The following is a 14,749-nucleotide window of genomic DNA, read 5'->3' as shown; positions in this document are numbered from 1 at the left end:
ACAATGTTCCCACGGAAAGACAAGTGCTATAAAAAGCAGGAGGCGACAGATCTGATTAAATGATGAGCGTCAACATGAGAGTCATTTTAAAGTTGAAAGATTAAGAGAAAAGCCAGCGAGGAGAGGAAGTCTGCCTGTAGAAAGCTTGACATCCTCTCTAATCTCTCCTATGCCATGCATTGCCATCTCATTTCTTACAGCACCCTGTTAATCACCAGCTCCATCTATGCCACATGTGGGTTCAATTTTGACATTTGTTTCCCTTTCTGTCCCCGTCTGTCCTCTCTGAACTAGAGAAAGCACTGGTGGTGGATATACTTCACCATGGTGATGGTTCCGCAGAGGACAAGGCCAATTTATATAAAAAGATCCACTGATGTGGTGCAGCTGCTAAAAATGAGATTGTAATGGCACATTGGAGGCAGCAGAACAGAGATGAGGATGCAATCGTAGCATTTCTCTATTCATTTTTATATCTGTGCAAGTGACCTGCCCAGACCTCTCCTCACAAAAATGTACAAGTGCCATCCAAGAGAAGACTCAAAAAGACCACAAATTACAATAGTTATTTTGTATCTCTTTGCTGGAATTGCAGAGATACAAAATAACTACAGGGTGGCAAAGTCACCACAGGAGACACAGAATTGCCCGAAAGAAACATAAAAAACTACAAAAGACACAAAATGACCTCAGAGACCCCAAATACAAAAAGACACAAAATCACTACAAGAGACACTAAATTATTGCCAAAAGACACAAAATGAACTCAGAGATACAAAATTACTACAAAGGGACACAAAATATAGAGACACAAAATTACCTCAAGGAGATGCAAAATTACTCCAAAAAGATATAAACTGACTTAAAAGAGACAGAAAATAACTATAAAAAGACAAAATCACCTCAGACACAACATAACTACAGACACAAAATGACCTCAGAGACACAAAATTACTACAAAAAGTTATAAAATGACCTATCTCTGTACTTCATCTTTGTCTTTTTTGCTACTGCATCTTTTCTCATATTGTGTAGACTAAAGGCCTGATGTACCAGAGTCATCCCCTGCATGCTGCATATTGCTTATGAAGGGAATGACAATAAGTTTTACCTTGAACCTTGATATGCCTCTCACATAAATAACAAATATAGAAGCTGAATAAATGAATACTGTGTAACCAATGAAATGCATTCAGCGCTGTATTCCATCATCGAAATTCCTCATTATATTCCTCCTCGCTGCTGCCACCCTAGACTCGAATGACTTCGATGCATCACATTCATCAGAAGGTTTAGCATTTTAAATAATGCTCTGACCTTTAAGCCCCATTTGAGCCCTGCTAATAAAATTAGCACTTTAAAGGTGGGAAGGACATCAATTTACCAAAGTGACCCCTGATATAAGCCAAAGCCCTCACGAGACTCACAGGGAGGTTCGTATTTGTTGCTATGACTATGACAGGAAAGTGCATAAATCCATTTAAATCGCAGAGGATCCAGAGACAAACACACACGTACCAAAACAGAGAGAGAGGTATATTGGTGTCATACACCGCACCTCCACCGGTAATTGGTTTCCACCTCTGCAGGTGCCTGGCAACGATCATACTGTCCATCCAGTCCAGATGAAAAGAGAAATGAAGCTCTAATTACAGTTAAGACCTGCGAGCTGGCAGGCAACCGCATACAAGGCACTTCCCTGGAAATGAATGGAGAGCAGTCACCTGGAAACAAAATGATGGGCTGAAATATTCTATAATGGCTGCACCAATGATTGTATTTGTAGTACTAAACAGTTGTTTTGATCTTAATGCAGAATTAGTCGAAAGGACGGCTTGTTGAAGACAAATTAAAAGCACATAGTTCACATCTTGCATTCATGAAAAATTTATAAGCGGACTTCATATTGTTTTTTCATGTTTTGTTTTTAATATTTTACGTATATTGAGATTGGTTGAAGATTATCTCACCTACTTCACCAGCACTCCCTCACATGATGTAGCATGAAATAATACACTAGAAAACAATTGAGCAGCACTTTTGCTTTGATTTCCACATTGGCATGCTAATATATGCAGTTACACAGAGGCGATGGAGATAATCCTTCCACGAAGCCTGGGGATTTGAATGTGATAATGACACTGAGTGGATCCCTCACACGTTCTACTCTGACACAACCCTGAGTCTGAACAAAAGGAGCACAGAGAGCAGGTTTTTATCAGCTTGCCCACATCTTACAGCCAGTAATTGGGCCATGCATAGATCTGAGGTCATCAGAGAAAAAAAAACTAGTTAGGCCCCCTCATAATGAACACAAACCCTCATTGTTGTCAGAGAGTTCAGGCCGTATTAAATCATTATATTCATGCACAGGGTCACTACCCAGAGAATGAGATGATGCCACCCATTAGTTTGCGGTCTTTATAACATTTTTGAATAGTGTGGACGATTGGAAGAATAAAGAGACAGAGATTTCAGTCAAAATTTTACTTGACTTTAAGTACTGGAGTACTTGCTTTTAAAAAATACTTAAGTATTATAAAGTATATTTTCATGCAGTAGTTTTAAATCCAGCAAAGGGACTTTTTGCTGGCTGCTAACTGCAGGAATCTCTCTCTGTGTGTGGGGCGTTTTACTGGTATCATGTAAATACTGGTGTGCAGATACTGCAAGCTCCTGCAGGTCTTGTACGACCGCGCATACATGAGCATGGCTCCCTCACTAGGAGCTACATGCAACCGGCTACAACAAAGCTAAAAACATGAAGCCAGTGACGTTTTTCAAAACAACTCTGCACATAAGGGCTTCAGGACACTTGGATAACTTCAGAACGAACAGTATGGAGACATTTTGTGGTTTTATTTTGAATTTTTTTTATCGTTTGAATCCTGGTCACAATTTGCTTCAACAGTTTGGGAGATGAGTATAGCGCCTTTTTTCCCCAGATAACTTTGCGTAAAATGTTATTCTGAAATCAAACAAATGTATAACATGCTTAACATGCTTTCTGAAGTTGGAGGGTGGATTTTTATAGAAAGAGATTAAGTTTGTGTGCAGTAAAAATTCTCATGTATGGACTTCAGATATGGCCATGGAAGCTCTGGTGGTAAGGAATCTTCAACTTTCTCTTTATCTGTTGTAGCCGTCATTTCCACCAATGCACAAGTGCAACAAGCACTTTTTAAAGAAAATTCATCTGTTGACTACAAAGCTATACTTCAAAGTAACAAATAATGGGAACATTCATAGTACTGTAGTGAAGTCAAAAGTATAATATTTTTCTTTCTAAATGTAGTGGAAGTAAAATGTTTCCAAACAAAATTAATACAGTCAGTTACTTGAAAAATATCCTTCTGTACAGACTCAAGTAAATGTTTTTCAATACTTTCAACCCTTGTGAAGCATTACACTTAAGTGCAAAAGTGTAACCATCCAAAACCTACAGTGAGTCCAAAATGCAATGCTTATTCAGTCTTGATTTTTTTCTCAGGGAGCCATTTCCTTCCTTGCTCACTCTAAACAGCTTTTCCTGCACAGTCACCCCCCACTGTACTCAGTCTAAGCCAAGACATGTCGTCCTTACAGCCCACTGTATCAGCATGTGTTCAGCATTTGGACTCATCACTCTGACATCTGCCTCAGTGCCACAACAGGTCTCTCATGTCTGTCTCACCATACTATTTATTTTTAATCTCTGTGATGCCCGGCTAAAATGAAATATGTTTCTTTCTGTTGGCACACCGCTGGTCTGAAAGATAACACCACTCACACAAACACCTCGGCATGATAGCACGCAGAGGTTTCTTGTTAATATACAATGAACTGCAAATACTTTCCACTGGACCATCATTTCACAGCCTTGGCTAAGCAAACCTCACAGCTGACAGTGACACAACACATTTGACTGGACAAAAGCCAAAATATTTTGCTTAGTTTATCTCAAGGGCAGCCAGATAAATTACTCTATGGGTGCACAATCATAATGACTTCTGATAGGGTTATTTCATGCTTTTGAATTCAAACGTTTCTGCACTGCAGCTGGTAAAAGACAGTCTTCTTTTTTTTTTTGTTGTGGGTTGGATGCGGGAGATTTCAGAGGAAAACCCAGCACTAATTCACAGTATTTGCACTGCCAACTGTCAACCTGTCCAGCTGAGTCTAGTGACGCGTTCAGAGCTGACAGACTGAAACCGCGGTGATGTGGGTTCAGGCAGCCGAGAACACACCATGACCACAAGGAACAGATCAGATCACCATGGTTACTCAGTCTAATAAGGTCAGTGTGTGACGCTGGATGTTACCATCTTAGCAAACTACTGGAAGGTTTCCATCAGCAATCAGCTGTTGCAAATCTAGCTTTTTTATTGCTTTGGATTGCTGTGTAGAAGAGCACACTGATTCCTTAATTGCCTATTTTCATTTGACTGGTACATTCTTAATAAGTCCTTAAGTCACACAGTGGGCAATCCAAATTACTGAAGCATGTCATGGCACATTTACAGGAGGTACTTTATTAGGAAGTCTTTCCCTGCAGACACATTTTCTAATAAGCAAAAAAACCTATGGTGGCTAAAAATAGTCACATTCAGCCATCCAGCTGCAGAAGACTAGAGAGCAATTCATGACAATTACAGAGCAAGAAGGACAATTAAGTTTTCACACTGCATAAAAACTAACAACCACAGCAGCTGGTATAACAAAACAACACTTTATTTTCTTATTTAGATGGAACTGTGACACATAGATTGGTTTAATTATCTTCTGAAAACTCAAACATGCACATATAACTGAATCTGTATTGATTTTTAGCATGTGAATAAAGAACTGTCAGGTGTAATAAAACTCACACCACTGGATCTTTCTTTCCCACATCATGAAAATAAATCTTTGAAAAACTTGTAAAAGCCAATATTGACAGAGCAAGAGTAGTAAATACATATAAACCTCATTACTGTTTTACTTTTTCCCAAACAATCCTTGAAAGTTTTCCGAGCATCCGTAAACAAACATATTCTCAAGTTGGACTGATGACGTGTGACTATTAATGACATGACAGGTGCATCAGTTTTATAAGCAGTTCATAGGGACAGGACTCGAGGTTGTTGAATGCTCTCCACTTTAATCTGAAATATTTTAATTTTCACTTTTAAGTTAGTTTAATTCTGAGTGTATACAACAGGTCTTAATCAGCCTCATTCTGTTAAAATGATGCTTTCTCTCAGACTGTTGCCCACCAGTAAATGCAGATGTACTGTAGGCCCTCAATAAACAAGATTTGAAGACATTTCTGCAACATCCACACTTCAGTCATACCAGAACCCGTGACTGACCTGCTGTGATAAAGTCCCATTTTGGACTGTGATCCGACTGCCTGACAGCCTTGGCATAAATGAAACTGAAGTTACAGTGAAAGAGTTACAGAGCGTTGTACTCCACACACTTTGATGGAACAGTTGAAAAGTGTTTCTGGCAGATGGTCATTAGCCTCTTCAGTCCCTGTGGAATAAAAAATAACAAGCAAGGTAAATCAAAGTTGGCAATTAAATGTAGAAACATGGGCCAGCTATATCTCACTTGGTGAATTCATTTTTTAAATTGCCTAGCAGCATTTTTTTTACCTTTACCTTTATATGTATATATATATATATATATATATATATATATATATATATATATATATATATATATATATATATATATATATATATATATATATATATATATATATATATATATATATATATATATATATATATATATATATATATATATATATATATATATATATATATATATATATATATATATATATATATATATTTTTTAGACATATTTACATTTCGTTGAAATATATATGAAATAATTAGCATTTCGGGATAAATGTTGATATAACGTGACAACTTCTAGTTACTACTGTATAGAACAAGGCAAATAACCTAAACACTGCCCTCCACTACAAAACCTCAGCAGACACATTATTACGCATTATTAACACACAACAGGAGTACAATGAGAAGAATAATGCAGCAAACTTTGCATAGCCTATACGCAAAATATTTACTGTTTACATACAAAGGAAATGTCCCCTCGTAAATGCTGGTCATACAAATAATGTTACTGTATGTTTATATGAAGAGTCAATATGGATCTTTCTGATCTTAGTAATGACGTACTTACACAGAAAGCACAAAAATGTTAAGTTTAAATATGCACACATACTTAAGTAATCATAACAACAAATAAAACATTATTCTATTTAATAATGAAAAATAAGCCTGAATACGGTATTTAGTTTACCTGTAAATTGTTGGCACATGACATCCAACCAGACGTGGGTTTAATCTACAGCAGGTCTATTCAGTTGGCAGTTCCCGGGCAACATCCAGCCCAGAAGCAACATCCAAGTGGACCAGTATACATAGATCTTGTATGCCGGTACAGAATATGTAAACTACATATGGTGTCTGGAAGTAGCTTAAGAGTGAGAACTCGCTTCCTTCTCATCTCTGTTGAGCTGCACATGCGCATTTCACATACAGATCTGTATAGCGACGCCATCAAGCGTATCTTTTGCAAATCTTTTTTCTCATGTGACACAGTTCTGATCGAGCTTAGTAGCTTCTTAAATTATCTGTGCTTGGGTCAACTAGTCAAAAAAAGGTCCTGTGGTTCCTAAACACTTTCCTTGTCTTTGATGGAAAACATCATGAGGCGCGTGTGTGTGTGTGTGTGTGTGTGTGTGTGTGTGTGTGTGTGTGTGTGTGTGTGTGTGTGTGTTTGTGTCTTTGTGTGTGGAAGGTAGAGGGCAAAAGGAGAGAGGGAGACACTGTTACAAACACACAGATGGGGTGTGTTATTGGTTTTGCCACTTGGTTCTGTGCATTCATAGCTATTTTTTATTCTGTTTCTGGAGTTTTTATGTCTCCAGATATGTGACTGTCACTTTTGTATTTCAAAAGTTAAGCGATACACATTTTTTCCACATTCATTTGCTTTTTGTTTAAAATCTGTAATGAATGAAAGCTCCGAGAGGAAAAAGGTTAGCTGCTGAAAATAGTGGGTCTGGTTTTAAAATCCCGCCCAACTGAACTTGTAAATGAATAGATCAAGAGGACACAGCAAAGATGAATAAGACACAAACCTTCACTGACAGGATAATGTTGCTATTATCATTATCATTATTATTATTATTATTATTATTATTATTTTGTATTTGATCTTAGGGGTCACTAGGCATGTTTACATGAAGCCTACTAATCTGAGTAGAATAAGTTTAAAAGTCCAAACAGATTAAACATGATTCCTATAAACACCTCAGTCAGTTTAAACAGGCCCGAACTGATTCAAAATTCAATCAGTTGCAAAGGGGTAGTTTAAACCTTTTTATAAACTGCTCAAAAGAAAATGTGTATCATGTGAACAATCAAGCTGACTTATCTCGAGCCGCGTTCTTTCTGCGCATGCATATGTTGTCACATAAGTGGATGTGACAACATACATGTTTGACGTCCACTTCTGTAAAATGGTGACTTCCGAGCAGAAGTGAAGTACAGCGGAGAGTTTTGTATCAACGCGGTTGCTTGATGCTTGAATAAGAGTATCAAAACAACAGCAAATACTGCGCTAAACAGATGACAAATAACTGTGCTGCCGAAGTTATCCGTTATTTTTCACTGCGAGAAAATGCACTTGTGGCAGAAGAGTGTGTGAAAAGTGTCAGTGGTGTGTGTTTCATGGTCAATGCAGGAGCTGGCAGCTCTGCCAAGTTACTATATTTGTAATTTTTGTGCATGTCACACAGTTGTACTGTTTACATGCATTGGCACATGTAAACACCAGATCATATTCGAGGACATCCAATGTTATCAGTTGACCTGAAATACTTGAAATCCAACCTAAGAGAGATTTAGACACTATCTGAAAGCGATGATCTCAGGGTCTTACCTGGATGTATTTCCTCTGTGTCTCATCGTTGAGAACGTGAGCCACATGCTTGGAGAAGATCTTTTCTCGTCCAGTACGAGCATGGATACCCACCATGGTCACACCAATAGGCCAGGGTGCATTACCAATGGCCATCTGCAGGTAGGCATCATTTGCCTGGGGGGGAAAAAATTCAATAAATATGTCTGTAAATCAATAAAAAGGGACAACATGGTCAAACACACTTATCTACAGATAATAGCTAACCTTGACATATTCTCTCTCCAACATGAATTTAATGATGTCTGTGATGGACTCTTTGATGTCAGCTGGTAAACTCTGAAAGAGAAATTATAATGATCAGAAATGGAAAAAATTATATCAACACATTCTAAACACCACCCTTACAGCTTGTTTAACTCGGCCCTCTTTGTGTTACCTTCTTCTTGAGCTTCCTGAAGAGAGGTTTGAGGTAAGACTCGGTCTGTGAGTGAGTTGCACTGGCCAGCTTGCCCTGAACACCTCGCTTCACGTGGTCCTCTCGGCTGTTCAGATCTTTGGCCCAAACACCAAGAAGAAACTACAATACGAGAGGGAAATAACAACTTAACAAAATATTACCAAGAACTGAAATGCTGAGAGACACTTGACAAATCATGATTTTATGTTCTTGTATGGAAGCGTAAATATACATCCCACCCTCAAAATAACAAAAATTCTGACATTTAAATGTGTATGCAATTTTTTTTTGTTTTGACTTTTGCTGTTTAATATTTCTTTTATATATATATATATATATATATATATATATATATATATATATATATATATATATATATATATATATTTTTTTTTTTTTTCATTTGCCAACTCTGGTCTGTCTGCGACTTATTTCCAGAGTTATGGTATCCATGTGGTGTAAAATGAGTTTATTTTATTTTATTTAATTTTATTCTACTTTATTTTATTTTTATAAAGATACATATTTTCATATCTTGTTAGGTAATCTTAGCATTCTCACATGCAAAGCACTTTGAGCTGCATTTTATTTATGAAAGGTGCTACACAAATTAATATTATTGTTACTATTACTAATATCTCTTCATCTAATTAACAATGAAGCAAATCAAAAATGTAAACAAATGAAGAACAGCAACATGAATAGCTGCCACAGTTGTGTAAAACATTTGTTATCCAACAGCTCCCTCTAGATCAGATGAAGAGTACCATTTTCTTGCCTTACCCTCAAAAACTTGTGGATAACTTCCTGGTCTCCATCATCATCTCCTGTGCCCAGAGTTTTACCAAGAGCCTGAGGGAGAGTTTTAGTATCAGACACAAAACGAATCATAACCTTCACTTACAAAAGCTGACAAGGATATTTAACACAGTTTATAAAAATCAGTTTGTGATGATAGTGGATAGTCATTAAATAAATGCCTTTAACTTTATCAAACAGCAAAAAAAACCACATTAACTACACAGTATTAACTATATAATGTACCTCCAGTTCCTCTATAGTGGTGTTTTCTTCATGCACTTTCAGGTCGTGCTGTGTGTCCAGTTCTCCTGACTCTGTTCCTCCGACAATCTCATTAAGGTACTGCTGGTCAATCTTGTCCATAGCTGCTTTCAGGTCATTCCTCAAGCCCTAGATGCAGAGGCACCATTAAAGTATAGTCAGAAACAAGTCATAAGGCTGTGATACACTAAGCTGACAGTCGGTCATCCGCAGCCTTCAATGATGCGGTATGTTCCTCACGTAGACCGTATATAAAGATGGAAAACATGACAGTTCCTCCAAAGTGAAGCTTCTCAATCTCTATCACCCCCTGGTGTCTGACTACAGTAAAGGTCATTAAGTCTGACCCCTACATGTTAGTGGATGGGGCAATGTTCAAATTAAAACCTCAAATTACAGGCCAAAAAATGTTTTCCCAAAGATGGTTTCTGACAATGAAGGTAGTTCTCATTACCCTGACTTTTGTTCTAGTGTTTTTTTTTATGATATGTGAACAAACAGCTTAAGTTAAGAGGCAGAGAGGTTGAGTGAGGTTATTTGAGGTGAGGTTTTCTTTAACCACTGAGCTCTTAACAGAAACATTTCCTGATGGTTTGTGTTGTTCACTGGTTCACAGTAAAATCAGCCTTGTTCTTTCAATAGTGGTGGTTAATGTGCTAACTCGTGTCATGGCAGTCTTCTGGTTTCTCATTTTCAATGACTATTACAGATGACCGCCGTCTGCTGGTAAGGAGGAGTGATTCCTCTCATGCAGGTGCAGAATGCATGTTGCTTGTTGCAGTGCAACTGAGACATGGTGACATGAGGGTGACGCAGCAGGGGGCTTTTGCCGCTGCTAGTTCTCCGATGTCGGCTCGGTATGTCCCACCCTTTAGGGTGGACTTGAATTTGCATATCTTTACTGGATAAGGTGCTCCACTCCAAGATACTTTCAGCCCTACCTTGTTTACTTCTGGGGTCAGAATCTCAATCTTCCTGAGTCTCTGGAAGGCATCATAGTCGGACTCTCCAAACAGTCGGATTGGCTCGCCTCGTTCTCTCAAGCGTCGAATTACCTATTCAAACACAGCGATGTACAGCAATATGTTAAACTTTTAATCTAGAAAGAAATATTTCTGTGAGGGAAGTGTTAATGTTTCATATTGACTCACTTCCTGTCGTGAAAGTGTCATTGGCAGCTTCTCCTCTGTTAGTTCGAGTTCTAACACTGGATTCGCTGAGGTTGATGGCTCATCTTCTTCTTTCTTATCAATCTTCCGGAAAACATGGAGGGAAAAGAAATGTAGCCATTATTGAAGGTTTACTACTTGATAATATTGACAGATTGCTTATTCTGGGCCAGTGCAAATTAAACAAGTACAGCTGGGATATGTGAAAAGCATCCGCAATGTCTTCATGAGCTGATGAGACCTCAGAAATGAAGAGGATATGTGTCACTGCGATACACTGAATTGCACACATTCAGATCCTCATCTTACCCGCAGCTCCTCTATAAAGACAAGTCACCTAATAACTTACCAATAAGAGCCAGCATTTTAAATATTACATCAATCTTATTTCATTTTGTGTTGCTTCAATGCTGACTGCACCACCTAAAGCCCAATCACAGGCAAAACATATTCAGTCACTTTGTTTGCAAAAAGGAAACTCAAAGTCTGCTACCAGATCATGCTTTCATATGCACATGCATCCTGGCACTCTTAGATTGTGGTATTAAGAGCACAATCTAAAAGAACAAACACAAACTTATTACAAAAAAGCCTTCCAAACAAACAGTGGCCATTGCTCAAATAAACACAATATACTGCACATGTGCATAGCCTCATAAGTTTTACATTTTTAAGCTTTGCATTAAGTAAAACAGAAATGCAATTTTCCATAGAGCAACTGTTACAAGGCAATGCAAACTAGTGACACAAAACCAGGGTAAACTTTCAGTTGATCTGTGTATTAAAGCTGCTGTCACAGATTATGTGCAAAATAAGAAGTGCAGCCTGGTAACAGAATTATCTTTTATTTCAGTTCAGTATCCCATGCTGAAATCCACACCATGGCTGTGTCCCACTTTGGCTTTGTGGATTCCTTTCCTTGTCCCCTTACTTTCTGACGAGTGATTGTTGCTAAGTTTGTACATAGTTTGTAACACATCACTGGTCCAGCATATAGTCTAGTTGTCATAGTGGTTGCTGCATAGATAAATAAATTGTTAAAAGCATAAATATCGACAATGGTGGGGTACTGGAAGCACAGGGTGATTTGATAAATTCATATAACGCAAGTGAATTTGAAAAAAATTGTGTTATTAAATGCTTTTCTGTAACGGGGCTGGACAAAAATCAATTGTACTTTGGATTAAAAGAAAAATCTGACAGGCTAACGGCTTAATGTCAAATTAGAATTAGTTTACAAATAGTTTTAGTTATCTGATGTTGAATTTGTATAAATATCTTTCACAAAAACACCCAACCCTCGCACAGTTGTTTTTGACAACCCACACCATAAAAATAGAGATATCTCCTCCACGTTATTTATGCTTTTATCCTCATTGGCTTTAGAGGGTGAACTTTAAGAAAGGGTGCCAAGGAAGCGGAAGCCTTTGGGGCACAGTGTGTTTCATCCTTTCATCATGCATCCTGTCAGCTATTTTCACTGTGCAATCCCATACCTGGCTCTCAGGAGTCTCTCTCTGAACCTACAGATGCAGGCAGCAGAGGCAGGTTGGGGAAAAACAACAAACACAAAGACCAATGTACACCTGAGCATCAGTTCCTGACCTTATTTCCTGGCAAAAAAAAGTTTAACTATTACAGTGTCATACTAAACAGGAGATAAAACTGAACTGAAGAAAGGCAGTAATTTATACATGTTTGTGTGTGTAAGCGAGTAAGAAAGAGAGTGATCTTGACATCAACCTTGTATCCACATCTTCTGTAGTAATCATCTTGTTCTGTGCGTGCAAGATCAGACCTTTTAAAGAATCTTTTGGAGTCCTAGAAGCAAAAAGATACAAGATGATTGAATTGATTGACAAGCTTAATGTAAAGCACAGTGAAAGCATCATACTTGTGGCAAAGCCTGGAGTGGCATAACATAGTAAGGCTCGCAAAATAAAAGCATCATATGCTAACCTTTTTCTTCACCTTTACTATGACATTGTACACTACAATGTCATAGTAAATAAAGAACATAGAAGAAAAAGCTAATAATTTACCCAACAGGACTATTCATTTTTCCTGTGTGTTCGACGGAAAACATGGACATGGGTTAGAGACATCATGAACTATAAAGAAAGTAGAATGATTTGTCATGTCACATGTGAGTCAAGTTTATAAAGAAAATAAAGAAAATCATTTGGGGAAAAGGCCACGGTATATATATCGTGAGTAAAGACTGATGTTTACAAAACTTATGACATTTCATCTACATATTACAATTATGCAACATGCGGTCCCATGAGACTGTCGACGCTCCTGCTGAATTAACAGCAACCACCTATCTAGTTTTAAAAGGAGGCTACTCATTTTATCACACTGATTACATTATTAGTATTTTACTCTGTGTGTGTGTGTGTGTGTGTTTGTGTGACATTAATATTTTGGGGTTTGAATCCCAGGTTTAGTTCGGCCAAAAGCAGGAAAAGTTAACCTTAATTTCACGTTAAATAAACCATTGTATTAAATTAGCTTCACTTTTAGCAGAATATTCAAGTGACTTTCATGATATTAACCTACACGACGAATGTCTAACGTTAACGCTACGTGACGTATTTGCTAGCTATTTTTTGTTTACTGAAGTGTGAGCTTGCTGTCTACTACGTCCAATATTAGCATTGTAGCTTTATCTTATACTGTACGTGGAGTTCTGTACTGTATATATGTATCAATACATGTGCTAAAAAGACGAAATCGATCATTCTAGAGACGCAGCATTGCTGAACAATGTTTTAAGTTAGCTAGCTAGCCAAGCTAATGCTTGTAAACAATTTAGCAACAATGCTAAGTTTCCAAGCTAACAAAAACACGCAACCTCATCTACCTACTCACGTCAACAAGCTGTTTCTCCTCGAGGAGTTTTCTTTTCCTTGCGATCTCAGCCTTTAGTATATCCATATTGGTTAAACTAATTTTGGTCGTTATTCGTTTATTTCAATAAATACCTACAATTGTAGGACTTAAGCAACAACACTAACACCCAAGTGCTTAAACCGGAAGTTGTCTTTAAACGACCACTGAATTTCAATATAAGAGCCCTCAGCGACTTACTTTGTTTTGCTGACTGTGTTTCAAAAATAAAATTTTCTTAGGTTCTCTGACAATTTAAATTAGTGTAAGCATTTAGTCTTCTAAGAGACTTTAGTAGAGATACCAAGACCAAAGCTTATCATTTCAAGACCAAGCAATCTCCTTTGTGTATAATAACCACAAAATACGGTTTTATGTGTTGTTCTTTGGAAATATGTTTATTATTACTGTAATAGAAGGACAATTTAGACTCCAGTGTATACACATATCATTTAGGCTCTACAACAGGTTTTTTAAAGTTAAATATAAAGGGATGATGACAAACTGAGCAAGACTGTCACTGTTGTGGCTGTGTGGAAATAGTAAATAGTATATAGTAATAGTAAATGTTTTTCCAAAGTCAGATACTTCTGTTTTGGTTGTTTATCAAAACTTAATTTTCTCTCAGTTGTAGCATATTATGTATTACATAGGATCGATTGAAGATGGCAGTACTAAAACATATGATGATTTGAATCACTTTTTTCAAGTGATCAAGTTATTTAAACACAGCTCCAAATTAAATAACTTGTTTATTACAGTTTTACTCCATGGCACTATATTTCAACATTTGTACAAATGATATATATTTTTCAAAACAAATAGCCTAATTTTATTGAAATCAATTTGGAATTGTTGGCATTCCTAATCATACAGCCTTTTTCCAAAGTGTTGTTTGAATGTATATGTTATCTACTCAGAGTTTTTTTTAAACTGTATTGCTATTTCTTACTGCATATTCTAAAATATAGAGTAAATCATTGGCAAATAGATTGATGCTGTTCCACTTCTTTCAATGCAATAATAGGCTATTTGCGAGCTGGTAGGTTACAAAATAGAGTCTGACAGGATCAGTCTGTTCTCTTCTAACTGAGATTATAGGCCTAAATGATCAGACCTTATTTGAAATAATTCTAGGCCGAGAATGGAGAATTGAGAAAATACTGTAAAAAAAAAAAAAAAAGTAACAGCAATTTAAATGGCCTGCACTTGTCATAAGTGACTCAACACTACCTCCTATTTT

General features: G+C 37.1%; 1 protein-coding gene across 2 annotated transcripts; it reads right to left on the bottom strand.

Moving 5' to 3' along the window:
- Nucleotides 1-4,689: 4,689 nt before the first annotated feature.
- prpf18 (PRP18 pre-mRNA processing factor 18 homolog (yeast)) lies at nt 4,690-13,677 on the bottom strand. 2 transcript variants are annotated; one of them, XM_042496807.2, is made up of 11 exons: nt 13,489-13,677; nt 12,358-12,435; nt 12,111-12,137; nt 10,597-10,698; nt 10,387-10,500; nt 9,428-9,574; nt 9,167-9,235; nt 8,363-8,503; nt 8,191-8,262; nt 7,945-8,100; nt 4,690-5,496 (listed from the first exon to the last, which is right to left on the bottom strand). In XM_042496807.2, exons 1-11 carry the CDS (start codon nt 13,552-13,554, stop codon nt 5,416-5,418), a joined length of 1,053 nt encoding a protein of 350 aa, XP_042352741.1. In that variant the 5' UTR covers nt 13,555-13,677; the 3' UTR covers nt 4,690-5,415. The 2 variants fall into 2 exon arrangements, with proteins under 2 accessions (XP_042352741.1, XP_042352742.1); XM_042496808.2 differs by lacking the exon at nt 12,111-12,137 and having other exon boundaries at nt 13,489-13,676.
- Between the last annotated feature and the right edge of the window lie 1,072 nt (nt 13,678-14,749).

The sequence above is a fragment of the Plectropomus leopardus genome, chromosome 7, assembly GCF_026936395.1.
Source record: "Plectropomus leopardus strain MGB_pleo_1.0 chromosome 7, ASM2693639v1, whole genome shotgun sequence".
In the NCBI taxonomy this organism is placed as follows: Eukaryota; Metazoa; Chordata; class Actinopteri; order Perciformes; family Serranidae; genus Plectropomus; species Plectropomus leopardus.
The sequence above is the reverse complement of the archived record's forward strand: the minus strand, read 5'-3'. Positions and strand labels throughout refer to the sequence as shown.

Coding starts and splice junctions, on each gene's coding strand:
- prpf18 (XM_042496807.2), bottom strand. CDS start 13,554: ATGGATATACTAAAGGCTGAGATCGCAAGGAAAAGAAAACTCCTCGAG. Junction 9,236..9,427: donor CCACTATAGAGGAACTGGAG/GTACATTATATA, acceptor ACTCTCCCTCAG/GCTCTTGGTAAAACTCTGGG. Junction 5,497..7,944: donor CACAGAGGAAATACATCCAG/GTAAGACCCTGA, acceptor TTTATTCCACAG/GGACTGAAGAGGCTAATGAC.